Below are 27,846 nucleotides of genomic sequence, written 5' to 3'. Positions count from 1 at the left end.
ACATATAGTAACAGTACATATTTTTTTCAGGTTTATACTTAAGTATTTCATTTTGGGGTATTATTATAAGCTTTGCTGTCATGTTTTTGTTTTTGTTTTCATTTCAAACCCCAGTTGTTCAGTGCTTGTATATAAGAAATCAACTGGCTTTTGTGTAGTAATTTGTATTCTGTGAACTTTCTGTACTCACTTATTACTCCCAGGATTTTTGTTGTTGTTGATTCTTCCTGAATTGCTACATAATCATGTCATCTGCAAAGTTTAATTTCTTGTTCTCAGTTTGTATATACTTTTTGTTTCCTTTCTTGTCTTAGTACACTAGCTAAAACTTTTAGCACAATGGTGAATAAAAGTGATGACAGGACATCCTGAGTTTGTACTTGATCTTAGTGAGGAAATAGACAGTTTCTCACCATTATGATATTTGCATATATTCTTTAATAAGGGACTTCTCTTCTATTCCTAAGAAATATAAGTCTTATTTTCTTTCAAACTGCTTTATTTTCTCAAATTCTGATGATTCTGCTATTTGTGGCATCTCCTGACTTTTGCTCATGGTTAATCATTTCCTTCTGTGCTTTGTAGTTTTGATTATGAGAATTTTATTTTGTTTTTCTGTGCATTCCTGACCTATGCTCACAAAGATGTACCCACATAGAAGTGACAAATTTCATCGTGTCAATCACTGAATTCACTGAAATACACTCAAATTCCCTGAGAAGAATTTTAAAGGAAGTAGCTAGTTCACACTTTAATATTCTTTGAAGATCCCTAATATTTCATGCACCTGAGGAACAATGTTGGGAGGTCAGTAATGGACCTGAATTCAGTTTCCCCTTCAGCTTTTTTGCTTAGTTATACAATCTTGGCCAGGTTCTTTAATTTCAGAACTCTTTAATCTTACTACTTCTGTATTAAAAATTGTTAACATTCTCCATTTATATTTACTCAAAGAAGCTTAGAAAAGACTCACTGTATTATCAAGTTTGTGAACTCCTTGAATGATGTTGTGAACAAATCCTAAGGCACCTCCTTGATCCCCACATCCTGATATTCACGCCTTGCACAATCCCTGCTCTTTGAGCTTGGATGGATCCCATGACTTACGCCTAACATAATATGGCACAGTTGGTCGGATGTCACTTGTGCAGCATGTCCTGCGATGTGGCAAAGATGATGTCACCTGTATGGTTACATTGCATTATTTAAGGCTGCCTTGCTTGCGGTCTCTCTTTCCATTGCTGGCTTTTGGTGAGCGAGCTTCCATGAATCCTATCTATGGCACAAAGAAATGATTCTGACAGCAACCTGAGGGAGCTTAGTAGTGTTTCTTTTCCCAGTCAGAACTCCAGGTAAGAAGTCATCCCAGATGACACCTTGATTGCAGCCTCATGAGTCCATGAGCAAACCCAGCTAATATTTGCCCAGACACCTGATCCACACAAATTTTGAGCTAATAAATGTGTTTGAAACCTCTAAGTATGTAGTAATGTGTTAAACATCAAAAAGCTAATACAAGGGCAAAGCCTCAATTAAGTAGGTAATGCCTTTTAAAAATGTCAGGGGCACCTGGGTGGCTCAGTCAGTTAAGGGTCCAGTTTTGGCTCAGGTCATGATGTTGCAATTTGTGGGTTCGAGCCCCAACGTCAGGCTCTGTGCTGACAGCTCAGAGCCTGGAGCCAGCTTCCGAGTCTATGTCTCCTTCTCTCTCTGACCCTCCCCTGCTGATGCTCTGTCTGTCTCTGTCTCTCAACAATAAATAGATGTTAAAAAATTTCTTTACAAAATAAAAAATAAAAATGTCAAAAAATTAGGTATCAAGAGGTGATCCCAGATTTCTTAAAAATCTGCTTTTAAAATAATCATTTCATTTAAGGTGCATAGGTAAAGAGATAGAGATAGATAGAACGGGGGGAGAGAAAGGGAGGGAAGAGACTTCTGACACTGAAGAATAGCATTCTTTATTCCAGAAAGGTATTAACTTTTTTATTGCCCATATTCTGTAAGGAAATAGATACAAAGTACCAATAACCTTGTAAACTGAAGGGTTGGATATAGTTGTTATGTAGTATTTACTATACTTAAGTTGTATACATCCATAAATACTTATACTGTATGATCAGTACACACAAATTATACCCAAGTTTGATTTCTTCAGTTCAAACTAGGATTTTTAATACTATTTGCACATGCAACTAAGATATAAAAACACTACAAAGTAGAAAGTGATGAAGAGAAGCTCATTTCAAAAAAATAGAGTACCCACGTTTCTAACACCACAAAGGTGGTGTTCCTTTAGCCACATGACAGAATAATTCTCAATATGCTTCATTCAAACTTGGCTTCTCGATGCCTGCCATGCGACAAAAAATGCATTTTCACAACCAGTTATCAATTAGTGAAATCCACCAATATGGCATATTTGACAACTTTGGGATAAGCAAAAAACAAAGCACTTAGCTTTTCAATTATTTTCTCAAAAATTACATCAAAGTGAGTCATTGTGCTCCAAGAGATTAGAGAAATGAAGTCTTCTAAAGCCCCACTGAGGTCACAAGTCTGAAAAGCTCTGCTGTGAGAAATTTACCCACATTTCCACTGAACAGCCAGTTTTCTTACAACTTGTGAACGCACAAAACATGAGATACCCTTCCTTCCTGTACTTTGGTTAAAAAGTGCTTTTCTTTGTTTCCAGAACATATCAAACTCTTGACTCTAATTCTTCTTACCCCAGACTATAGCAAAATTTGCTCTGTCCCTTCCCTGAACTTTTTTAGATTTGACGACTACTGTAAGGAAGAAGCATTATACTGTATTTAACACGTAAAGCCAGAAGAAAAGCAAATAACCTATAACCTGCTTTCCCAGATGATCTGTGGAAGTTCTTAAAACACTGATCACGTTGTAGAAGAATTTAAAGTCATCTTTCCTCAAATAAACACAATGATTTCTTTCCCCCGGATTTGGCAAAATAAGGTTAACAAAATACACTGCAGATGATCATTCTAATCTATGATGGGAAATAAACAGTGTCAGGCAATCACAACTGGTTTGCAAGCCCTTGCTGAAAATAAATGTATTGTTAACCACGTAGCTATTAATGTGCCCATATTTGAAAACTAGCCTGTGGAGGCCAAGAGAAAGAGTTATTCTAAATGTGTTTGTTTTCTTTTTTACCAAAGACAATTTTTATCCATGCAGAGTCTCTGAGGGGTGTGCTTTATGTATTCTCTGAGGAGTGGGGGTGGGGGGAAGTTCTGTGGTGATGACCACATAGAACCAGCAAAAGAGTAAACAATATCTCGAAAGACTGAAGATAGGCCAGAGCCAGAAAGGAATGGCTTTCGATGTAAGCCTCGTCCTTGGCCATGGGAACTTCTCTGAATTCCTCCTCCTTTCTGTAGGCCTAACACCTAACAGGGATGGATCACATGGAAAGCATCTTTAACCTGCTAGGTATTCAGTAAGTGGTACACAGGATTGTAACTGTTTCTGTGAAACACTACAAACTGCTTTTCATATGAATGATTCTCAAGCAGAGCGACTGGATAATTCTAAGTTCAAATAATTAATGGAAAGCAGGTTCCAATTAGAAATCTTTTTATATTTTATTTTTTAACATTCATTTATTACCCTACAGGCTTCCTCACGCTTCCTTTTTTTTTTTTCTCAAAATGACTCATTCTTTTGATTTAAGTGTGGTTCCACTCAAAGTCACCTATCAAACATCTCTTTCTCCCAAACACACACACACACACACACACACACACACACACACACAGCTTTAAATCAGTAAGGACTATTTATTACACTGTCTACTCTAGAATATAGGTCATGAGCAGCTGTATCACCAGAACAGAGTAACCATGGACTTCAAATGGATATTGAATGAAAATGTGATTGAAAGGCTAGAAGTAATGTGATACTAACATGACCAACACGCAAAAGAATGCTAAGGCAGTAACTGTGGAATCTATAATATAAAGTGAGGAATAATGCGAACAACTCTACAGGAGAAAAATCCTTTTCCTGGCTTTAATTTTTCAAATTTCAGACATTTGCTCAAAAACAAAGATTGCAAAGTTGTATGCAGGATCTTGAGAATTCTAGACTTGCCATCAAAGTTTAGGCAGAACAAAAGTGGAATTGCGTAAGTGACATTCTCACCTATTTTGTTTAGGCTGACTATAAAAAAGGCCGTATCATAATCTTCCTCAGCACCCCTATTAGACAACATGTTTCCATGGATCTCATGGATCTAAACCCTAATATTAACTTATATGCCTCCTGCTTTATTGTTGCTGTGTTTGTGAAACATAGCTGACTATCATCTTTGTTTATAATCCTTCACAGATTTAAGCAGAAAACGTTCAAAATTGCCTATTAGTAAGCCTCCCTGGAGGCTCCTGATCTTAAGCAAACATAAGGTTCCGTGACCTACCAATGAACCTATGGAAGGTATCCCAAATAATTATATTCCGTCACTCTTTTATTTACACTTGACTCTGAAAAGTTCTCAGTTTTTCACATAGATAATCCAGAAAATAAATATAACCCTTGCCTTCACAGGCAGCATTAAAATGAGCAGGAATGTGCATTAATTTGTTATAGTATCTAACTTATGACTTAATTCCCCTACCTTCTGGTTATAAACAGAGCTTTCCTGGCTACAAAACGACTTAAGCAAAAATCATGACACAAAAATTTAAATAAAGGTCACTATTGCCATGAAACGGGGTTTCAGTTTTGCAATCCCTCCACAGTTTCCCACCAGGCCGGGTGGAGTTGTTCTAAACAAGTCTAGAGATATTTACGAAATAAGCTAATACAAAAGGGCAAGACAGCCCATCAGAAGCGACTCTCTTCCTCTTCCACTGCACGGTGAAGGCCGGGGATGAATTTTAAGAGTTGTTTCCGGACACTTCCCCTTCTGCTTTTCCGGGGCAGGGTCCCAAATATGTTTGAGAAGTTGCCCTCCCACAAGGGGGACATGGACCCACTACTGGCAGTACTAATGCTTCGGTTCCTCCTCGAAGAAGACCTCTTCAGAAAATCGTCCCCATCCCTGGGGACAAAGCACTCATCATCTGTGCTCGTCTGTCGACTGAAGGCTCCCCTGCTTGAGTCCTCAGACACACATGTCTGGTAGCCATCTTCGCTGTCCATCGTCATGGAGCTCAGACAGCTACTCTCGCTGGATAATCGATTCCGGTCCAGGAGGGCAGGGCTGGGCCCAGGCAGGGTTCCAAACAAAACTGATTCATCTATGTCCATGTTCTCCAAACTCGAGCAGTTACCTGAGTCACCTAGAATGCAGAAAAGAGAGTCTACTGTGGAATGCATATGAGCATCACTCCCTTCGAGTAAATACACAAAACTTCTCTTCAAAGGGCGCAAAAAAGAAAGAGTAAAAGTGAACAATATTTTTCACTGAGCTTCACCTATATGAACAAGTGACTTATTTTGAGGCCATTTGATGAACCTTGTAGGGGTGTTTCCCAAACTATTGTTCGTGGACTAGCTTCCATGTAAGTGTTCCACGGTCACAGAAACGGTAATGCTAAATGAAATAAATTTAAACAAGATTCTTCGTATAAGAACAGTTCAACTCATCTGACAGTATGCCAGGGTGACTTGTCAATCTCCAAGAATATAATTTCTTTTTTTTTAATTTTTTAATGTTTTATTTTTGTTTTAATGTTTTAATTTGTTTTATTTTGGGGAGAGGGAGAGACAGAGCACAAACAGGGGAGGGCCAGAGAGACAGGTAGACAGAATCCAAAGCAGGCTCTAGGCTCTGAGCTGTCAGCACAGAGCCCAACATGGGGCTTGACTCACAAACTGTGAGATCATGACCTGAGCCGAAGTCAGATGCTCAACCGACTGAGTCACCCAGGCACCCCCAAGAGTATTATTTCTTAAACTGAAGTGACTCTGCAACATTCATTAAAATTCTCACAGAAATGGGGCTCTAAAGAATATCTTTGGGAAAAAAAATAAAGAATATACTTGGGGAAATGCTGTCTTATGGACTTCCTCCATTTAGTTCCTCTGATTTTTAGTTACCGTATTTTTATTTATTTTTTTAATGTTTTTATTTATTTTTGAGACAGAGAGAGACAGAGCATGAGCAGGGGAGGGGCAAAGAGAGAGGGATACACAGAATCCAAAGCAGGCTCCAGGCTCTGAGCTGTCAGCACAGAGCCTGACATGGAGCTCGAACTCACGGACTGTGAGATCATGACCAGAGACGACGTCGGATGCCCAACCGACTGAGCCACCCAGATGCCCCAAGGTACTGTATTTTTTAAATAATTATACAATTACTGTAACATAAGTTGAAGTATATGGGAAACACAGTTATATAACCTGCGCCTATAGGCTGATTATAGAGAATTCAAAAGGTGTTTAAAACAGAAAAAAATGCCTTTCAGCCTCAATATTCCTTGTTTGTTCCCAGACTACTTTAACACTTAAATGCTCTGGAATGCTAGTGTGCCCAGAAAACATCCCTGTCCTGAAATAAGTAACAATTCATTTGTACAAGTTGAATTTGATTGGCTTAGTTAAATTTGTTCATCAACTTTCTCTGTATCTGGGCTCTCCAAACTCGAATTTTAATTGCACACCAACATCCATCCTGTCCATACCCCACTTGCTTATGTACTACCTGAGTTGGTTGGTATGCTGCTGAAAGAAAGGGGATTAATTGTTATACCAGCCTGAGAATGACATAATTAGAAGGTGACTCTGCTTCAGGAAAAGAAATAGAAGAGACTTTATTTTTCTATTTGATCTGCAAGGTTCAATATGTGAGCTCTGCACTGACTAGTCATAATGCTTTCCTTTTTACTAATAAAACCTACTTTACATCATCTGTCAACGAGTTGATGAATTCTTTTTGATTGGAAAGCCGTTGAGAATCTCATGCCTCGTGTATTTATTCTAGGCCTAGAAAAAGTAAACTAAAGAAGTCCTTCAATCTCTCAAAAAGAACATATACAAAAGTGGCTTTACGCGGAGTCGTTTCCCTTAATCCTGAACGAAACACCTTGTCCGTACAAGCCTGTTCCTATAGAACCCCAGAACTGCCTGTACTTATTAGACCAAACCCCATCTCCACCGCAGAATGCTCGAGAAGGGGAGGCAAAGGTTTCCTAAACACCCTCAAGTCTACAGAAATCCAGGAGGTAGCTGGATTTTTATACCTCTGTCCTGCTAGGACACTTCAGACCCCCCCAAAAGAATCTATTAAGAATTGTTTTAATATTAATTTTAAAACATACAAAAGAGAAGTAACTTATATATAAATTTCATTTAAGAGAACAAAATTTCAACACAAACCTCTATGCCGTACATTAGTGCCTAATTATGAATTAAATGTCTTTTTCCCATAAATAAGTTATGACTTGAAATAGACATTCTGGGTTATAAATGGAGACTTTAGCTCAGTGTTATCTTAAGAAGATATAACCTATGTTTCACACCCACATACCTAGTGGTTTCAGTGAATTATTTGTATGTACAAGTTCATTCCTCGGGTTACAGGAGTCACAAAGCAAATGTCACATCAACAAATTTTTCAATCAACCCATTCCCTTCAGAATTCACACAACTGCGAGAGCCATGCATTGACTATTGGGATGATCATTCCGATTTCTGTCTTGGGTTTATGGGCCAAGAAGAAGAGATTCTCTGCACTCATGTAACTTGTATAACATGAACAAATGACAGGAGGTCTACCCAAGAAGCGTGCTACCATTCTAGCTTCCATAGTTTCTGAGACTCACACAACCCCCGAGCCATAAACATTGTCAGGAATTTAACTCATCTATGGCTCTTCTAAAATCTCCACGTGCCTCTTGCAATTGTGCACATGCATGTGAGCACGTGCGTGTTTTCATGTGCCGATGTGTTACACGTATGGAGGAGAGGAGGTGACTGGACTTACTCACCCTCCAGATACATAGGTCACTCCAAAAGTCATGACAAAAAACATACACTAGCATTCCTGATCCATGCTAGACAATTTTTTCTTACAACGATGATAATCTTAAAATAACGTAGAGGCAGAAATACAAAAAAAAAAGGTGAATGTTAGTGTGGTTTCTGAACAGGAAGTCACATTTACCATGAAGCAGACGCTGTTCCTGTAACTGCAGAGATCTGAACTCCACCCATTTTTTCTTCAAGGTTTGCTGATAAAGAAGAAAAAAAGTGTTAATTATTGGGAATCCCCAGTGAAGGTAGCAATTTACTTCTGGGTGTTGAGATTTGTCATTAATTTTTTTCTTCCTTTCTTTCTAGCACTAACAAACCCTCTCATTCATTCAGAAGATTATTTTCTATACAAAAGGGGGATGTTGGGAATACTACTTTCTCAAGAAATAATCTAGTAGCACCAATGAGTTGAAACAATTGACAACAGAAACAATGACTTTTTTTATTTTCATTTGTTTTAAATATTACATAACTGATTGTTTGGGTCTGTGTCCATTTACTAGCTGTTGAGGCAAGGATTTACCATCTAGGCTTCCCCCAAGCACAAGATGAAGGCCTTCATAGAATCCAGACCCTGGGATTGTCATGAAAATTAAGTAAGTTAGTAGATGTAGAATGTTTGGAACAGTGATTACAACTTAGTAAATGTTCAGTAAATGCCATCATTCTATAAGCCTGGGGCATTAAACCAGTGTTTTCTGCTGCACACCTATTTATCTTTCATACCAAAAAGGGGAAGCTGGCCTGTCTGAAAGGCTTCCTTTGGAGGGCTAAACTTAGAACACTGCTAATAAGGACCCTCACTTAACTGCTTCCTTCCTTGGCGGCTCAGCACGAGAACAGCGTCCCAGGGTGGGACGAAGTGGCTGCTGTCAGTCAAGACTGCTCAGGAGACCTGGCCTAACCCATCAAAGGGGCTGAGGTGAGGAAAATCAAAGCCAGCCAGGCAGAAGAAACCATCTGACAAGGATAGCTAGAGGCTCATTCTCCCTCACATCCTTTGGCCTTTACCCTACCCCCGGTCCTTGCCGGTTGCCATCCCCACAGCAAGCCCAGCAGGCAGGCACAGCTCAGATTTGCCTGTGGACGCTTCATCCCAAAGGAAAGGCAGCCTAGTTGGAAACAGGCACTGCTCGGTAAGAAACAGTCTGGAAGAGGTAGATGAAGGCTGAAAAGAAAGAGGGAAAAAACACATTTGGAAGGGGAAAGGCTAAGGAAAAGAAAATAATACACTTACAAGAATATCGTCGAATGCTTAAGGGAAGAATGGTTTTCCTCAGTTCAGGGACTGAACAATCAGTGGGTGGGATTTTCCAAGCCTTGGTAACAGTAACACTAAGCATCAACCCTTAGAGTTACCTGTATGATATGCAAGCACTAAATCAAAGCCATAAAATGCCTGGCTCAGTTGATGTCTTGTTTTTTCTACATTATACTTTAGTCAGCGTGTCTACGAGATGGCCAGGCTACCTGAATTACAGCTCCTTTTATTTGTGCAAACTGTGGTCCTATGAAGGTCAGAGTTAAGGACCCATGGAGAAAAAAAACTAGGATCCAGCGCCTTCCTCCTTACAGGGGTCTATCTCCTGCAAGAGAATAGAGTCCAGGAGAGGAGCATGGCATAGGCTGACAATCAACACTAAACACAGAGAGAAGCTTGCACTTGCTTTCAGAAATACAAAGTCAGGCCTTGCCAAATAGTTATTTTTTGTGAAAACAAACATTTTAAAATATCTAATCTGTTGATTTGGTCCAGTTATCTAGGCACGTCATCATTTAAACCAAGAAAACACCAGAGTAAAGAACAGATCTGTCAAAGTGATTAAGAGTTTTTGGTCTCTGTGGAAGCTTCCCCATTTTCCTCAGAATCTGTTTCTGCCTGTTCTTAACATTACAGTGGTATATTTGGACCAACGAGAGCTCTTGCCATCAGAAGAAAATGAAAGCATGTGGGAGATCTAACCCCATTGGGTCCTATTGCCTCAGTGTACCTAGCTCAGGGCCTGGTATGCAGCAGCTGCTTAGTAAATATTGGTTGAATGAATATATCAAAGGATGGCTTCCTGAAATCAAACTCAACTCTCACAGACGGGTATTTTGAGTTGGATGGATTTCCAACGTTTCCAATATACGTGAGACATACAGCTAAACATTTCCATCTTTACGACTTTTATAAAGTGCTCTTGTGGATAATACGCGGTTTAATTTTCCTAACTGTCCTACGAAGTTCCAGATTAGAAAACAAAGGTGCAATGTACCAAATCCTTCCCAAGGGCTATGAACCCAGTAAAAAGCAGAGTTAGATTAAAAAGTAGCCCCTCCAGCTAGCACAGTGGATGTGCTGTTTTCATGTTAAACATCTGAATCAGAGGTCTTGAGAAAGGGAATCCCTGAAGCCATGGCTCAGAAGGGACCACCCTTTCTAAAGAAGAGCTTGTGGCCTCACAGAGTCTTTGAAAGATCAGTGCGTACTTATGTGGGACCCACAAACTAAATGTCATTGTGGGAAGGGGAAGCCAACTTGACCCTGGTTACACGTCAGATCCAGACATTTCTGGCTCGTGACCATGAAAATGAGGCTGAGAAAAGCTGCTAATGGTGGCTATGGCTCATGTAGAACTCGAGCCTAAAGAGGCAATTGTATAAAAATGCAGCCTCATGACCTGAGCCAAACAGGACACTAACCCTCTAGAAGGCATCCACACGGCCAGCCCTGACTTGGAGCCTCGAAAGTGCAGGGTGGAGGAAACCCAAGCACAATATTGAGTGGAAGGGAGAGACCACCATATAAGGGAAATGGGCAATTAAAAGTCCAAAGGTATGAAAAGCTAGAAAACCGATTGTCAGCACATGGATTCTCTCCAAACAAAATGAAAATGAACAGTGTCCAAAGAAGACTTTAAAACAAGAATATTTATAATCCTCTGAAGAAGAAATGAAACCAATGTTGATCAGAACAAGCAATCTGAAACAAAGAAGTAAAACGAGAATGGATAGACATGAAAAAGAATGATCTGAAAATTAAAAATCAATTAATCCTGGGGCGCCTGGGTGGCTCAGTGGGTTAGTCATCTGACTTCAGCTCAGGTCATGATCTACCAATTCATGAATTCGAGACCCACATCAGGCTCTGTGCTGAAAGCTCAGAGCCTGGAGCCTGCTTCAGATTCTGGGTCTCCCCCTCTCTCTGCCCCTCCCCTGCTCATTCTGTCTCTCTCTCTTTCTCAAAAATAAATAAGCATTAAAAAAAATTTTTTAAGAATCAATTAATCCTTAAAGCTGGATGGAAATAACTCATTCTATACAGCATAAATACAACACTACCGAAGAACTAAACAAGAACCTAACAAAGAAGATAAAGTGATAGAAAATATGAGTGGTTAGGAAGCAAGGGAAATAAATCAAAAGATTCTAAAATATGTCCAACATGAATTCCAAAAGATAATTCAGGGAATGGTGAAGAAGGTATATTCAAAGAGATCAAGATGAGAGTTTTCCAAAACTGAAGAAATTCATAAGTCTTTAGATTGAAAAGATAGTGCAATTTTTAAGCAATATAAATTTAGAAATGAATCCAGACCGAATCACATTTCAGTGAAACTTTAGATCAGTAAAGACAAAAGAACATCTTTTTTTTTTTAACTTTTTTTTTTTTTTAACATTTATTTATTTTTGGGACAGAGAGAGACAGAGCATGAACGGGGGAGGGGCAGAGAGAGAGGGAGACACAGAATCGGAAACAGGCTCCAGGCTCTGAGCCATCAGCCCAGAGCCTGACGCGGGGCTCGAACTCACGGACCGTGAGATCGTGACCTGGCTGAAGTCGGACGCTTAACCGACTGTGCCACCCAGGCGCCCCAAGAACATCTTAAAAGTAACCAGAAAAAGACAAAAGATTGCCACAAATTGAAATACTGGTTTTTGAAAAGACTCAAAAATAGAAAATCCTCTAGAGTCCCATAAAAAAAGGCATTAAAGTAGTACAAGTAAAAATGGGGACATAATCCTTCTTGTGAAGAAAATAAAAATACGAGAAAAGAATTTTTATTATCAACTTATTCGATAAATTTGAAAAATTTGAAAATTTATTAACAAAAACATTAATTCAATAAAACTGACTCAAACAAAACAAAACAAACAAAACAGAAATCCTGAGAAGTCTTATAATTAATAAGGAAACTGAAACAGAGTTTAGAAGTATTCTCACCAAAAAAGAACCTTAAGCCCAGATGATTCAGATAGTTACAAGAATTCTAGCAGAGAAGAAAAGGGGAAGATTCTTCCCAGCTCATGCTAAGAGTCCAGAAAACATGATACCAAAACTAAAGAAAGATAGTTTGAGAAAAGAAAACTGCAGGCCATTTTACCTATAAATGAAGCTACCTTCAAAAATCCTAAAGAATATATTAGCAAATCAAATCTACAATTATATAAAAAAATGATTGTAAATTATGACTAGGTTGCGTTATTCTAGAAATGCAAGAGTAGTTTAACATTAGAAAATCTTTAAATGTCATTTGCCATATTGACAGGTTTTTAAAAAATACATAAACAGGAGGGGTGCCTGGGTGGCTCAGTCGGTTAAGCATCCGACTTCAGCTCAGGTCATGATCTCAAGGTTTGTGGGTTCGAGCCCTGCATCAGGCTCTGTGCTGACAGCTCGGAGCCTGGAGCCTGCTTCGGATTCTGTGTCTCCCCCTTCTCTCTGCCCCTCCCCTGCTCACACTCTGTGTCTTTCTGTCTCTCGATAATAAATAAATTTTTAAAAAAAAATTAGAAATACATAAACAAGAATAATACATGCAGAAAGCAGTGTTTGATAAAATTTAATACACAAGCACTATAAAAACTACCAGTAAATTTGGTATGGAAGGGAGCATCCCAAATCAGAAAAGTATATTCATAGAGAGAGCTCATTCCTAATAGGAACAAGTGGGAATTCCCTTTAAAATCAAGAAAAAACAAAGATGCCTATTATTATAGTTTCTATTCAACACTATATTATAGGCTATAGTCAATGAAATGAAGAAAGAGAAACTGTTATTCTCAATGGTTACTATCTTCACAGAAAATCCAAAATAACCTACAGATAATTTGTTTAAATGATAGTTTAGCAATAGTTTGAACAAGATAGATTGAGTGACAGCATAAAAATTGACTTTATGTATCTATACATCAACCTCAACCAAAACGTTTATTTTTTATAAAGAAACTATAATACAAACAAAAGTCATTCATAGAAAGGGTTACATCTAGCGAAAGACATACAGGATCTACTTGTGTAAAATTATGAGACTCTGTTGAAAGAGACAAAGAAAACAATTAAAAATGGTAAGATTATGAAAACTTTTCCTCTAAGATCAGGAAGAAGACACGATGTCCACTCTCACCACTTTGATTCAACAGAGTGGAAATCCTCGCATGATAATCAGACATATAAGGAAATAAAAGGAATCCAAACTGGTTAAGGAAGAAGTAAAACTGTCACTATTTGCAGCTTGTATGACACTATATATAGAAAACCGTAAAGATTCCACCAAAAACTATTAACACTAACAAACTCAGTAAAGTTGCAGAAGACAAAATTAAAATACCGAAACCTCTTGCATTTCCATATGCTAATAATGAAGTAGCAGATTACAATTGCATCAAAAAGAACAAAATATCTAGGAATAAATTTAACCAAATAGGTGAAAGACTTCTACTCTGAGAACTGTAAGACATTGATGAAAGAAACTGAAGACAACGCAAACAAATGGAAATATATTCAATGTCCACCCTTTGGAAGAATTAATATCATTAAAATGTCCATACTACCCAAAGTAACCTAAAGAGTCAATACAGAATACAGTCCCTATCAAAAGACAAACAGTATTTTGTAAGTTTATTTATTTATTTTGAGAGAGAGAGAGAGAAAGTATGAGTCGAGGAGGGGCATAGAGAGAAGGAGAGAGAATCCAAAGCAGGCTCAACACTGTCAGCACAGAGACTGACATGGGGCTCGAACCCAGGCACCATGAGATGCTGACCTAAGGCCAAAGTCAGATACCCAACAAACTGAGCCACCCAGGTGCTCCATGAATAGCATTTTTTAAAGAACTAGAATAATCCTGGGGCGCCTGGGTGGCTCAGTCGATTAAGCACAAGACTTCAGCTCAGGTCATGATCTCAGGTTTGTGGGTTTGAGCCCCCGCATCGGCTCTGTGCTGACTCCAGAGCCTGGAGCCTGCTTTGGATTCTGTGTCTCCCTCTCTCTTTGCCCCTCCCCTGCTTGTGCTCTATCTCCCTCTCTCTCTCAAAAAATAAATAAACATTAAAAAAAAAATTAAGGGGCGCCTGGGTGGCTCAGTCAGTTGACCACCCGACTTCGGTTCAGGTCATGATCTTGTGGTCTGTGAGTTCAAGCCCCGTGTCGGGCTTTGTGCTGAAAGCTCAGAGCCTGGAGCCTCTTTCAGATTCTGTGTCTCCCTCTCTCTCTGACCCTCCCCCGTTCATGCTCTGTCTCTCTGTCAAAAATAAATAAACATTAAAAAAATTAAAAAAAAGAACTACAATAATCCTAAAATTTGTATGAAACCACAAAAGAACCCAAATAGCCAAAACAACCTTAAAAATGAACACCAGAACTTGAGGTATCACAATCTCAGATTTCAAGATAAACTAAAAAGCCAAAGTAATCAAAACATTACACCAGCACAAAAATAGATACATAGATCAATGGACTAGGATAGAGAGACCAGAAACAAACCCATACTTATATGGTTAATCAATCTATGACAAAGGAGTCAATAATATACAATGGGGAAAAAATAGTCTTTTCAGTAATTGGGAAAACTGGACAGCTACATGCAAAAGAATGAAACTGGACCACTTTCTTATACCATATAAAAAATAAACTCAAAATGGATTAAAGACCTAAATATGAGACAGGAAACCATAAAACTCCTAAAAGGAAACATATGTAGTAATCTCTTGGACATTGGTCTTAAAAACATATTTTTGGATATGTCTCCTCAGGCAAGGGAAACAAAATCAAAAATAAACTATGGGGCTACAACAAAATTAAAAGCTTTTGCTCAGCAAAGGAAACCACCGATGAAGCAAAAAGGCAACTGAATGTGAGAAGATATTTGCAAATGATACCTGCAACAAGGGGTTAATATTCAGCATATGTAAAGAACTTCCATAATTCAACACCAAAAAGCCCCAAATAATCCCATTAAAAACGGGCAGAGGACCTAAATAGACATTTTTTCCAAGGAAGACATACAGATGGTTAATAGACACATGAAAAAAAACACTCAACATCAGTTATCATCAGGGAAATGTAAATCAAAACCACAATGAGATATCATTTACATCTGTCAGAATGGCTAATATAAAAAAACCCAAGAAATAAGAAGTACTGGGGAGTATGTGGAGACAAAAGAAACTTCATGCACTATTGGTAGGAATGCAAATTGGTGCAGCCACTGTGAAAAACAGTATGGAGTTTTCTCAAAAACTTAAAAATAGGCGCCTGGGTGGCTAAGCTGGCTAAATGCCCCACTCTTGATTTTGGCTCAGGCTATAATGTCACGGTCTGTGAGGTCGAGCCCCAAGTAGGGCTCCGCACTAACAGCTTGGAGCCTGCTTGGGATATGCTCTCTCCCCTTCTCTCTGTCCCTTCCCCACTCACGTGTATGTTCTCTCTCTCTCTTTCTTTCTCTCTCTAAAAATAAATAAACTTAAAAGAAATAGCCAAGATATATAGGCACCCTAAGTGTCCATAAATAGAGAAATGGATAAATGGTGTCCATAAACAGTGGAATATTATTCATCCACAAAAAAGAATAAAATCTTGCTATTTGTGACAGCATGGATGGACCTAGAGGATACTATCTAAGTGAAATAAATCAGACAGAGGAAGACAAATAGCACAGGATTTCACACCTATGTGGAATCCGAAAAAATTCCACAAACAAACAAACAAACAAACAAAACAAACAAAAAGAAACAGATTCAAAAAATACAGGGAACTGGTGGTCGCCAGAGGGGTGGGGAGTGGGAGGATGGGCGAAAAAATGGCGAGATCGTCTGTCACTAAGAAAACTCAATACCATACAAATGTCAAGCATTTTAAAATTGAGCTATCTACATAAAATGTGGTATCAATCAAAATTCTAAAATGTACTTACAGAACTTGACAACCTGATTCTAACATTTATATAGATGATCAAAGAACCAAGAATAACCTGGAGATTTTGCTCAATGGAATACCAATATTTAAGGTAAAATAACTGAGTTTGAGACAAACAATGGATCGGAATACGGAGCCCATAAGAAAATCCATGCATATATGAAACGTGCTTGAAAACAGAGGCTTCTCTGCAGTTCAGTTGGGCGAAAAGACGGACTATACAATACGTAGTACTGAGAGAACTGAGTATTCATATGAGAATCAGAGAAAATTAGAATCCCATCTCAAACCACATATATAACTTAACTCTGGATGCATTCAGAATGTAAGTGTAAAAGAGAAAAACCTTAAACCTTTTAGAAGAAAATATAGAAAGTGCAGATTACCTACAAAGGATAAAAAAATAGGAGATCTTTCGTAAACAAAAATATCAAAGGCGCAATACATTTAAAGTGCTAAGGAGACAGAGCATCAGCTAAGAATAATTCAGTCACCTCGCAAAACTCTCCTTCAGCAGTAGCAGTGCAAGATTTTCCTGATAAAGAAAGACCTACTTACCCTTGCTAAAAGCAAGTACTACGGCAAAAAAAAGAAAGTAAACCCAGAGGTAAGGAACAGAAAACAACAGCAAGCAGGCCACTTCAACGTATGAGTGTATTTGTTCACTACCAGATATCTGCAACAGAAGCCTGTAGTTTTTCTTTCTAAAAGTTGATAAAATTCTCCAAAGGCAAGCAATAATAAGAAAGATGGGGTCTTAAATGGACATTTAAACATGTTAACGTTCTTATGATGTTCTATGAGAGGATGGGTATATTGAAGAAATTCATGCATCGTTTAAAAAAATAGGTAAGTATGAATATTAAAACTTCAAGAGAAAACATTGAAGGAGCAGAAATTGCTTAGAAACATGAAACGTGTTTTTTACAGGTGAATTCTTTATTCCATGAAATATAGTCCTATTTGATCAGTCATACTTTAAATAACACCCACCAGTTTATTTTGTACATTTCTTTCCTTTTTCTACAAAAGGTTAAAGAAGCCAGGTTTATTTAACAACAACAACAACAACAACAACAACAAAAAGATGCTCACGAATACTCTCTTTTACCAAAACAAATTAAGTTTTGACAGTTTTAAAACCTAAATAGGGGAGCCTGGGTGGCTCAGTCAGTTAAGGATCTGATTCTTGATTTCGGCTCAGGTCATGATCTCACACTTGATCCAGCCCTGAATTGGGTTCTATGCTGAGCCTGGGGCCTGCTTGAGATTCTCTCTTCTCCCTCTCCCTCTCCCTCTGTCCCTCCCCACTTGCACTTATGCTCTCTCTCTCTCTCTCTCTCTCTCAAAAAAAAAAAAAGCCTAAATGTAATTTACATTTACATTTACATTTAACTGTTTATTACATACAAAATATTCATGATAAAATGTTAGAGGCATTCCCTTTAAGGCCAAGAACAAGAAGATTATCACGCTTGAACAACATGGGGGGTTGGGGCACTGACCCCTGCACAGTAAAAAAATCTACATATAACTCTGCACTCCCTAAAAACTTAACTACTAATAGCCTACTGTTGACTGGAAGCCTTAATGATAACATAAACAGCACATATTTTGTATGTTATGTTACATACTGTACCCCTACAATAAAGTAAGCTGAATCCTTGCACTTCAAACCTTTGTTGTTCAAGGATCAGCTATATTTGAATAATCAGGGAGTAAAGGGCCAAACCTTTCAGTATCTGCAGATAATATTGTGTCTAAATAAAAAAAATCTAAGAGAATCTACAAACATATCGGAATAAAGAGACTTCAGTAAGACTACTGGATTTAAAATTTACACAGGGGCACCTGGGTGGCTCAGATGGCTAAGCGTCTGACTTCAGTTCAGGTCATGATCCCACGGTTTGTGGGTTTGAGCCCCGCGTCAGGCTCTGTGCTGACAGCTCAGATTCTGTGTCTCTCTCTCACTCTGCTCCTCTCCTGCTCACTCTTTCCATCTCTCTCTCTCTCAAAAATAAACATTATTTTTTTTATTTACACAAAAATAAATAGCAACAACCTAAAAGATCTTTTAAAAGTAAAAGATCATATTGGAGCACCTGGGTGGCTCAGTTAAGCGTCCAACTCTTGATTTCAGCTCAGGTCATGATCTCATGATTCATGGCATCAAGCCCCCCATCAGGCTCTGGTCTGACAGCACAGAGCCTGCTTGGGATCCAATCTCTCTCTCTCTGTCTCTCTCTCTCTCTCTCTCTTCTCTCCTCCTTTCTCCCACTCATGCATGTGCACTCTCTATCTCTCTAAAAATAAATAAACATAAATAAATTAAATTAAAGTTAAAAGATTATATTTAGGGGCGCCTGGGTGGCGCAGTCGGTTAAGTGTCCGACTTCAGCCAGGTCACGATCTCGAGGTCTGTGAGTTCGAGCCCCGCGTCAGGCTCTGGGCTGATGGCTCAGAGCCTGGAGCCTGTTTCCGATTCTGTGTCTCCCTCTCTCTCTGCCCCTCCCCTGTTCATGCTCTGTCTCTCTCTGTCCAAAAAATAAATAAACATTGAAAAAAAAATTTAAAAGATTATATTTATTATAGCAAGAAAACTTAGAAGGTACATAAGAATAAACATAATAAAAGATATACAGCAGTGCATGAAGAAATTATAAAATATTTTTGAAGTACACAAAAAAACCTGATTTAAAAGATCAAGTCCTATGTTTGAAGTAGGAAGAGTGAAAACCATAAAGATGTCAATTGATATTTATCCTATAAATGTCAAGTCCCATCATAATCTGAACAGAGGAATTTTTAAAGAAATTTTACAAATTAACTCAAAATATAGCAATAAGTACAATAACAAGAGTACAAAATCAGTGTTGATACAGAAGGAAACAGAGGTTATTGATGAACTAGATGTGGGGGGAGGGAGGAAGAATACAAGATAAAACAGAAACAGTAACTCTCCCCTCACGGGCGCAAAAATTAAAACGTACACACTTCAGGGGTGCTCAGTTGGTTAATCGTCCTACTTTGGCTCAGGTCATGATCTCACAGTTCGTGAGTTCCAGACCCACATCGAGCCCTCTGCTGTCAGCACAGAGCCCGCTTCAGATCCTCTGTCCCCAGCTCTGCCTCTCCCCCACTGGCACGCACATGTGCATGCTCTCTCTAGTTCTCTCAAAAATGAATAAACATTAAAAAGAAAAGAAGACCATGCTTCACAAAGAAAATTGATAAACACCAGCTATTGTTAAACACAGTCCAGGCAAGCAACCTGCCTGTAGTAGGCCGTGTGGTCTCTGCTTAGACTGGCCCCCTCACTGCCATGCAGGGGAGATCTCTGGGATAAAGAGATCATTGCAATCTGTAGGAGCATGACTCACATGCACATGGGTGAGGGCTGTACTTCATGGCCTGGCAGAACCTCACCCATCTAGCAAACTGAGATTTTCAAGACCCCCAAAAAGCCATCCCAGGGAATTGTATCTAAACATCCTGCAATATGCACTGTCTCCTGGAAACTTAATTTTTTTTTTTCCCGCTTCAGAGTTGATTGCGTGTTGGCCGATGAAAGTAGATTTCAAGGACAACCACAGAAGAGGGAGATGATTTCTGGAGGAAGAAAGAGGCTGAACAGAAAGACACAGAAGAGGAAAGTGGAAAAACAAAACTTCTAGGCCCTCCTGCAAACAGGCAACACGGGGGGGGGGGGGGGGGGGGGGGAATGAAGAAAAGACTCCTCCTTTGTTTCTTCCCCAAACAAAATGTAAATCAAGAGAGATCACAGGTGCATGAATGAAAAGTTCTTCAAGTGATGTGCCTTCCTGTTGCTTTTTTGAGCCTCACAGAAACACCGAAGGAGGAAGGAAGAACGTGATTTGCACTGGCTTGTGGAATTTAATATTCCCGTAAAGGTAATTGTGTGGCTCTTGATAATTCAGCAGTTTAGACTCATCATGACATTTCATCTTCAAGGGCTATTTCAATTCCTCAAATAGATTTTTATTCTACCACTCACACATTCAAGGATGAAAAAGGTACCTCACTGTATTAAATTAAATTACCTTTAAAACTTGTAGCTTTGCTTCCAGCTCTGTTCTTTTGAGAATCATTGTTCCATTAAGAGTCTCTATCCTGTTTTAAGAGAAAGGGAGGGGGGGAGGGAACAGCATGAGTGATTCTTTCAAACAAGTACCATCCTTGTAGATTATGCCACTTTGAGCACAGACTACACTTAAAAAAGCAACATAAATGTTATTATTTCCATGGCACTTCAAGTATCTGCACCTAGGCGGAATCTTCTGACAATATTCAGAGAAAGAAAATGGAACAAAAGCAACACAAAAACAAATTGTCCCCTAGAGAGGGAGGTTGAAAGAAAAGATACTGTTTAACTTGTAACCGATGGCTCGCTTTATAGATGCCAGCGTATGGCAATGATTGTTGTTCTCTAATGGAATCTATTCTTATGGTCTCTGACTGAATCACCTATTCTATTTGGTGAATATTTACTGGGCATTTACTGTGTGCCAGAATTTAGATAGTCATGCTTAGCATGAGGGGTCCAGCAATGAAACCAACATGCAATAGGGATTTTCAAACAGTGGAAGCAACATGCTCTTTCTTGGAAAAGGGAAACATCCTTTCTTTCCTGGGATGCTAGGGACCTTTACTCTGTAAATTGACTTAATTTTGCAGCTCGAACAAACAGAACCGAAACCACTAAGAGATAATAACCTTCATATGACTCTCACATCTTGGAACCTTTTAAGTTTATAAACCTTAATCCTAGCATTATCAGTTTGATGCTGTTCTTTTCTCCCTATACCAAATGCCTTTCTAAAAATAAAAGGACGTGTTCTATCCTGAGTGATTTGTTTTGTGGGCTCATGTTGAGGCCTTTATTTTGACTACTAAGTCAGCAATCTGAATAAGGTAACAAATTCCATGTGTTAGTCACACACCTAAATATTTTTAAAGTATTGGTTCAAATTCCTTCTGACAAATAAGCTGTAACTATTTATTAAGATTCAGGAAATCTTTCAAGTCATGGGGGAATAATAGCATTAAATACGGAGACGAATTTTTTCTCTATTTCTAATAGCATCATTCCCAAGATAATGAAATGATAATGAAAGCCAAGATGTTGTCTCCTTTCTCATTAGGATGGTCTTGTCTCTGGTCACGAGTGAGGATCCCTATGAATCTGTTTCAGTGGGAACTTTAATGCTGACCTGAGCTGAACAAGCAATAAATGTCTATGTGCCAAACCTCAGGAATACACTGGTCACCCTCTTCAGTATTTATACAGTTGTCTCTCATTTTCCTGACGTCTGAATTTCCATTTGTCTCCACCCACTACTCCTTAATTACATACCTGCGTTCTACCCACCTCAACCATTTGGAACATAGCCTCCTGATTCTAACTGCCACCATTTTCCCTGGGATTCTATATGGCTCCAACCATATAGATTCAAGTTTCTCTGGAGTAAAGAGCTCCTTTACCCTGAACTCACAGGATCCACGGAGTTGGACCATCACGAGTCCCACACTCAGTAAGAACATCTTTGAAGCTTTAGACCAGAATAATTGAAAAGCATCCAGGGGATTTTCTATTGGCAGCTTGCAATGAGCAGCTGTGGGGTAGCTGAAGAGAACAGATCTTGGCTTCCAGAGCGGGGGGTCAAATCCTAGCCCAGTCACTTACTATATCATTGATCTTAATTCCACCTAACTTAAGCTTCAGGCACTTGATCCATAAATAGAAATAAAACTAACATCACAAGGTGGCTGTGAAGGATGAGCGAGATAATGCACACACACCCCACCTTCGTCAGAACAAACGCTTAAATTACTTAGCCTGACAAGACCCATGCTCTGCCCCCTGGCCAACTCCCTGCCTTCATTTCTTATATTCTCCCTAATCTACCAACCACCCATCACACTGGTTGTTTCTCTATCTCTTGGACATGCCAAGCCCATTTTGAGACTTCACAGACCTCTCTCTTTGCCTGAAAGGCTCTCACCAGAAGTTCCCATGACCATCCCTTCTTTTTCTTTATGTCTCAGCCCAGATTTCCCCTCCTCAGGCAAGATCCCTCTAAACGCAGGTAGAATCCTCTTACTCAGTATTCTACCCCGTTCCTCATTTTACTTCCTTAATAGCAGTAACCAAAAGTTGAAATTTCAAAATTACTTATTTTGAAAGCTTCCCTTGTCCATCTCCCTCCACAGATAATAAAGCACTACAAGAGGCCTTGTCTTTGTCTCTCCTAAGCCTATATCACAAAGCTGGAAACATAGTATTTGCTCAATAAATATCATTTGAATGACTGAGGAAATTCCATCTTTTAACTAATTACTGAAGTCGTATTAGGCTCTAAAGGATGGTATGGTAGAAAATTCAGTCAAATCTCTAGTTGGGGAGAACACTCTCCCATGAGTAAGTCTGGACTATTAGTAAGTGTGAGTGTGTGTCGCAGGGCAGGGAGGGTTGACCAGAGTTTTCTTCCTGCTAAATGGAACACTAGAAGAGAAAAACAATTGGCTTGTGGTGTGAGAGTAAAAAACTCAGCCCTCCTGACCTTTTATTTGTTCTAACCACAAGATTATATCAACCATGGAAGCTGGACTAATTCCTCTCTATCCAAAGAGAATGTAGTGCCAGTTTAGTTGAATTTGACATTAAGATAAATAAATAAATAAATTTTCTAAATGCCATCCCTCCCACACAGATGTTGGGGCTATTGATGTCCTCTGACTTTAGATGTTGACAATACTTTCAAGTTTGAGGAAACCTTGAGAAACAAAAGGGACTGATAATACACGTCTGTACCCGATCCCAAAGCTTTGGTGCACTGCCTCCCTTCTTGTGATCCTGAACAAAAAGCCTATTCATTCACTCAACAGGCATTGTGAAAGACCATAACATTTCTGAAGCCCCATGGGAAGCAGATGGATAGTTACGTTAACATGTTTCCTGAAGATCTGATCAGGTCAACGACTTGTTTGTGGGTAAAGCCTTCCGTGCTCACACCATTGATATTTGCAAGGACATCACCTGGGAGATGCCAAGGAAAGTGAGTGTTAAAACACTTGCTTGAAGAATCCCTCCTGACATGCAAATAAAACAAAACAAGCAAGCCCCAAACCTTAGCAACATAAAAGAGGGAAGAAAATTCAAAGCAGCAATCACATCCTGGCCTTCGATGGCATAAAGATTTCTTTTCTTGCTATTTAAATCATTCCCAACATGAGCAAAGTTATAAATTACCAGTTTGCAGGCCAGCGTAGTGGGCTGGGCTGTCCTCCTGTATTTTGCAAATCAGAGTGCACATCTCAGAAGAGCACATGTTCTGGTTCTGGAGCCTGTAAGTCTAAAAATTCAAGTGATACGTAATTATTATTCAAAAAATTCAAAATCTACATGTCAAAAAATAAAAGGGTGTTGATTACGCAGCGGAACAGGTAAAAGTACAAAGAACAATTGGAAAGTCTTTCTCGAATATAAACTGAATCAAAGGTACCAGTCCTGAGATTCTATGATGAAATCTGTAGCCAACCCTTTTCATTAAAAAAAAAAAAAAAATCCAGCGTGAGACTAAAAGTGGGATAAGACTGGCTCAAGATTTTTCCATTTTCAAGCCTGAGAGACCACCTGATGCTCTCATTATTACATATCTATTAAGAAAAATTAGGTTTCTTATTTCCCAATGGGATAAAACAATAGTAGCCAAAAAGCAAAGAGAAAAATCTCTGTGTGGTTCTCCCAAGCTAAAGCACTCATTACAAGAGCATATGGAACAGTACACATCCAGGAAGGGAGATGTGCCAACAATAATTATTTTAAATCAGAGCTCTGCAAATAATGACAATCTGCCCTGTATTTTTTCAAAAGTGCTATAATTGACGTGATTACCTTCTTGTCTAAGTGCTCTCTGGTATGCCTGCCTGAATACTCACCGGTTCATTAGTCACTCAACTAAATTAGAAAAAGTTATGCTTCGTCTCTTGCCTCAGTTTGTCAAAACCCGCTTGGTTTTGTTTTTATTTTTGTTTCAAATTGTACCAAGAACACTCCATAAATATTGCTCGATATAGTGGCCCAGTGACCTATAACAAACATATTTTTCTTTTGCACACATTTAAGTTACGAAGCCTAGTTCCATTTAGAATCAAAATCAGTATCTGAGTTGAGTAATCTGATTCCTAAAGTTATTCCTATTACAGTACTGCTTCTCTGTGGAGAAATTAATGCCTGATGTTCACTCCTTCTTATTTTACAGACACAGAGACTCCAGAACCAGAAGTCAATCATGTGCATGCAACTCCTAGAAACTTGACTTAGTTAACATCTAAGGAATCTCTATTCACTCTGCAAGGCATTTAGAATCCCTATATCATAAAGGTACGAGGGACCTTTAAAGGTCATTTATTATACTTCCCTCTATGTCAGATCCCTTTAACAGCATTTCTGCCAGGAAGTCTTGCTACAGCCTGGACCCTTTCAGGAATGAAAAGGTGATCTAGTCCATGCGGTACATGAACCAAAGCTCTAACAGTCACTCCTCTGGGAAACCACCCTTATAACAGCTCTTATTAGCAGTGAGAATCTGCCCTCCAGGTCCAGTGATCAAAGTGAGTACAATGAGAGGAGACGTGTTGATTTACACAGCCAGCATATATGCGCACAACCAGTGTAAAATTTGTGGATTGGGGACAGAGAAGAAAAGGCAGAAGCCCCATAGTTCTGGATTGAAATAGTCAAATAATCCCCCCCGCCCCCCTCACACACACACACACACACACACACACACCCCTAGTCTTCTGGTTCCCATTTTTAGAAGCCAATGACAGAACAATCCCCTGCATTTCTCAGAGATATAAAAGTCACATTGCCCTCTCTCAGGCCCGGTGACCTTTATTCTAACACCTGCCATTGTTTGATCTACTGGTACCGGGCACGTTACTAAGGACTTTATATGACGTATTGTTTCATTTGAAACTCCTAAGAATCCCACCAGGCAGCACCGAGAGAACATGAACTTGGTGTGTATGAATCTAACATTTGTGTTGCTATCAAACTGTGTGACTCTCACTCACAGTATAAAACTAGGGAAATCCAAAGGGGATGTGTAGTTTCTTTGCCAATGTGCCCTTCACTTGGTAGACCAGAACCCAAATACATGTTAACCATGGGTGCACGATGGGGATACACGAGGCTCTATCTGGTCTTCAAAAAATTCCCAGAGTATTTCCCCTATTTGATGACTACTGCAAATCTTAGGACTGTTAAAGAATAGATTATGGTGTGGGGACGCTTGGTTGGCTCAGTCGGTTAAGCGTCCGACTTCCACTCAGGTCATGATCTCGCTGTTTGTGGGAGCTGTGGTGACGGCTCAGAGCCTGGAGCCTGCTTCAGATTCTTTGTCTCCCTCTCTCTCTGTGCCTCCACTACTCTCTCTCTGTCTCTCTCAAAAATAAATAAACATCAAAAAAAAAAAAAAGAATAGATGATGGTGTGGAGCTGGCAATGGAAAGCATATACCAAGAGGAAATTGGCAGAGGACTGGGTTCCTGCTTTACTGGAACACACTGCAGTTCAGAAATAAAATCATCAACTCGTGTTTATCTACAAAGGTTCTAGCTGCTGTAACCTGCTGTCCACTAATGACGGTTTTGACTTGTGCTCCATGTGGAGTCAGCATTCATGGTATGGGGGAGAAACATGGGGAAACAATGACATAGATCATAGAAGAGTAAGAAGAAAATCCTCATTTGTTACATTAAATAGGATAAGTGGGTAGTCATCGATCTTGTTTCCAGTAGCAACTGCTACATACCCTCTGGATAATTCTCATTTAAAAGCAAGCACAAAAGGCAGTGTCTCCACAGCAGAGAGAGAGAGCGTTTCGTATGAATGGGGAGTAAGAGAGAGTACTATGCTCCTAAAACCTCATAGAAGAATCATAGATGTCACCGAATTTAAAAGTAGAATAGTTCAGAAAGTAGAAAGTATTTCTTCTTCCTATAGCCTTCTCCCTATTCCTTATAGCTAGGGTTCCATTTGGTTTCTTTATTCAGAAGGCATGTTTTACTTATTAGCAGTTTCCTGTTCCTAATCTTCAAATACACAGCATCTTTCCAATTTGGGGGTTGATATTCAGTTACCAAAGTTTTTTGAAAGCAGCACCAAAGTTAATCTCAAAGCTGATGTGCACTATAAGAATACGATTATGCAAAAGACTATGATTATCGAAAAGAAATGCCAAAGTGTGATGGAGGAAAAAAAACAGTAATACATAAGCTATTACTGTTGCATTTAATTGGACTGGACTTCATCTGACCTAACTCACCATCTTTACAAATATGGCCATGAAAAAGCAGAGAGCAAATAAGAAATGAAATTTTTAAGCTATTAGAAATTGAAACCTATATGAGGCACCTGGGTGGCTCAATCAGTCAGGTGTCCGACTTTGGCTCAGGTCATGATCTCATGGTTCATGAGTTAGAGCCCTGCATCGGGCTCTGTGCTGACAGCTCAGAGCCTGGAGCCTGCTTCGGATTCTGTGTCCCCTTCTCTCTAGCCCTCCCCTGCTCACGCTCTGTCTCAAACTCTCTCTTTCTGTCTCTCTCTCTCAAAAAATAAATAAACATTTTTTTGAAATGTCAAACAAAAAAGAAATAGAAACTTACAAAGACTGTTATAAACTTCCTAGAGCATGAGACAATATGCAGGTAGACCCAAATGTTCTAAAATGTTTCAAATAGTAATTATAAGGTGTTGTCATTAAGAAAAAAGTCCAATTTTCTTTGCCATATCCAAGATGAAATCCTTAGTATCTCAAAATGTAACAGAGGTTCCACACGAATACATGCAGTCCCATATACACAAATATACACGCTTTCAAGTATTTCTTGAATGCCAGAGAATAGATTTAAAATCTGATATACAGGGGCGCCTGGGTGGCGCAGTCGGTTAAGCGTCCGACTTCAGCCAGGTCACGATCTCGCGGTCCGTGAGTTCGAGCCCCGCGTCGGGCTCTGGGCTGATGGCTCAGAGCCTGGAGCCTGTTTCCGATTCTGTGTCTCCCTCTCTCTCTGCCCCTCCCCCGTTCATGCTCTGTCTCTCTCTGTCCCCCCCAAAAAATAAATAAACGTTGAAAAAAAAATTTTTTAAATCTGATATACAGTACAAAAATTATTATGCAAAACACATCTTAAATGCAAATATATAAAATGCACATCTGTAATAGAGTATTTCACTTTCTTATTTAGAAGATCTGGCTGAAACCAAGTGTTTCTGATCAGGCTCAGACTTACAGGAAAACTAAAGCAACTCAGAACAAGGAGCTGAGCAGGTCTCAGGGGTTTTATTTTGGCTTCAATGTTTTCTTTCCTTGATGGCACCCAGCACGCTGAAAAACTCCCCCAAACCACTGCACACTGGATAAAAGTCACAGATACAAGTCACAGAGCCCATGATTCTCTGATCCTGTCTTCACTCTTTCTTTGCAAATATCATACTGTCAGTGCCACTTTCTTCATTAAAATCTGGAAAATTGAAAACTGCCCACCTGAATTTCAAATCCAAAAGTTCCATTATCTTGCTTTTCCACGGTAACAAGCTTTCTGTAACAAAAAAAATTGAAAAATATGCATGAAGACCA

At 39.2% G+C, this 27,846-nt stretch overlaps 1 protein-coding gene across 2 annotated transcripts in view; it reads right to left on the bottom strand.

The window, feature by feature from the left end:
• Positions 1-3,156: 3,156 nt before the first annotated feature.
• The window catches only part of CYTIP (cytohesin 1 interacting protein), a 75,109-nt gene continuing 50,419 nt past the window's right edge, over positions 3,157-27,846 (bottom strand). For both annotated transcript variants that reach the window (XM_047871115.1, XM_047871114.1), the window contains exons 3-8: positions 27,754-27,808; positions 23,451-23,553; positions 23,144-23,237; positions 20,242-20,311; positions 8,132-8,198; positions 3,157-5,306 (exon numbers count right to left, since the gene is read on the bottom strand). In XM_047871115.1, coding sequence (XP_047727071.1) covers positions 4,849-5,306; positions 8,132-8,198; positions 20,242-20,311; positions 23,144-23,237; positions 23,451-23,553; positions 27,754-27,808 — 847 coding nt within the window. In that variant the 3' untranslated portion in view covers positions 3,157-4,848. The remainder of the gene's footprint in view (positions 5,307-8,131; positions 8,199-20,241; positions 20,312-23,143; positions 23,238-23,450; positions 23,554-27,753; positions 27,809-27,846) is intronic.

Source organism: Prionailurus viverrinus, chromosome C1 (genome assembly GCF_022837055.1).
Source record: "Prionailurus viverrinus isolate Anna chromosome C1, UM_Priviv_1.0, whole genome shotgun sequence".
Classification (NCBI taxonomy): Eukaryota; Metazoa; Chordata; class Mammalia; order Carnivora; family Felidae; genus Prionailurus; species Prionailurus viverrinus.
The sequence above is the reverse complement of the archived record's forward strand: the minus strand, read 5'-3'. Positions and strand labels throughout refer to the sequence as shown.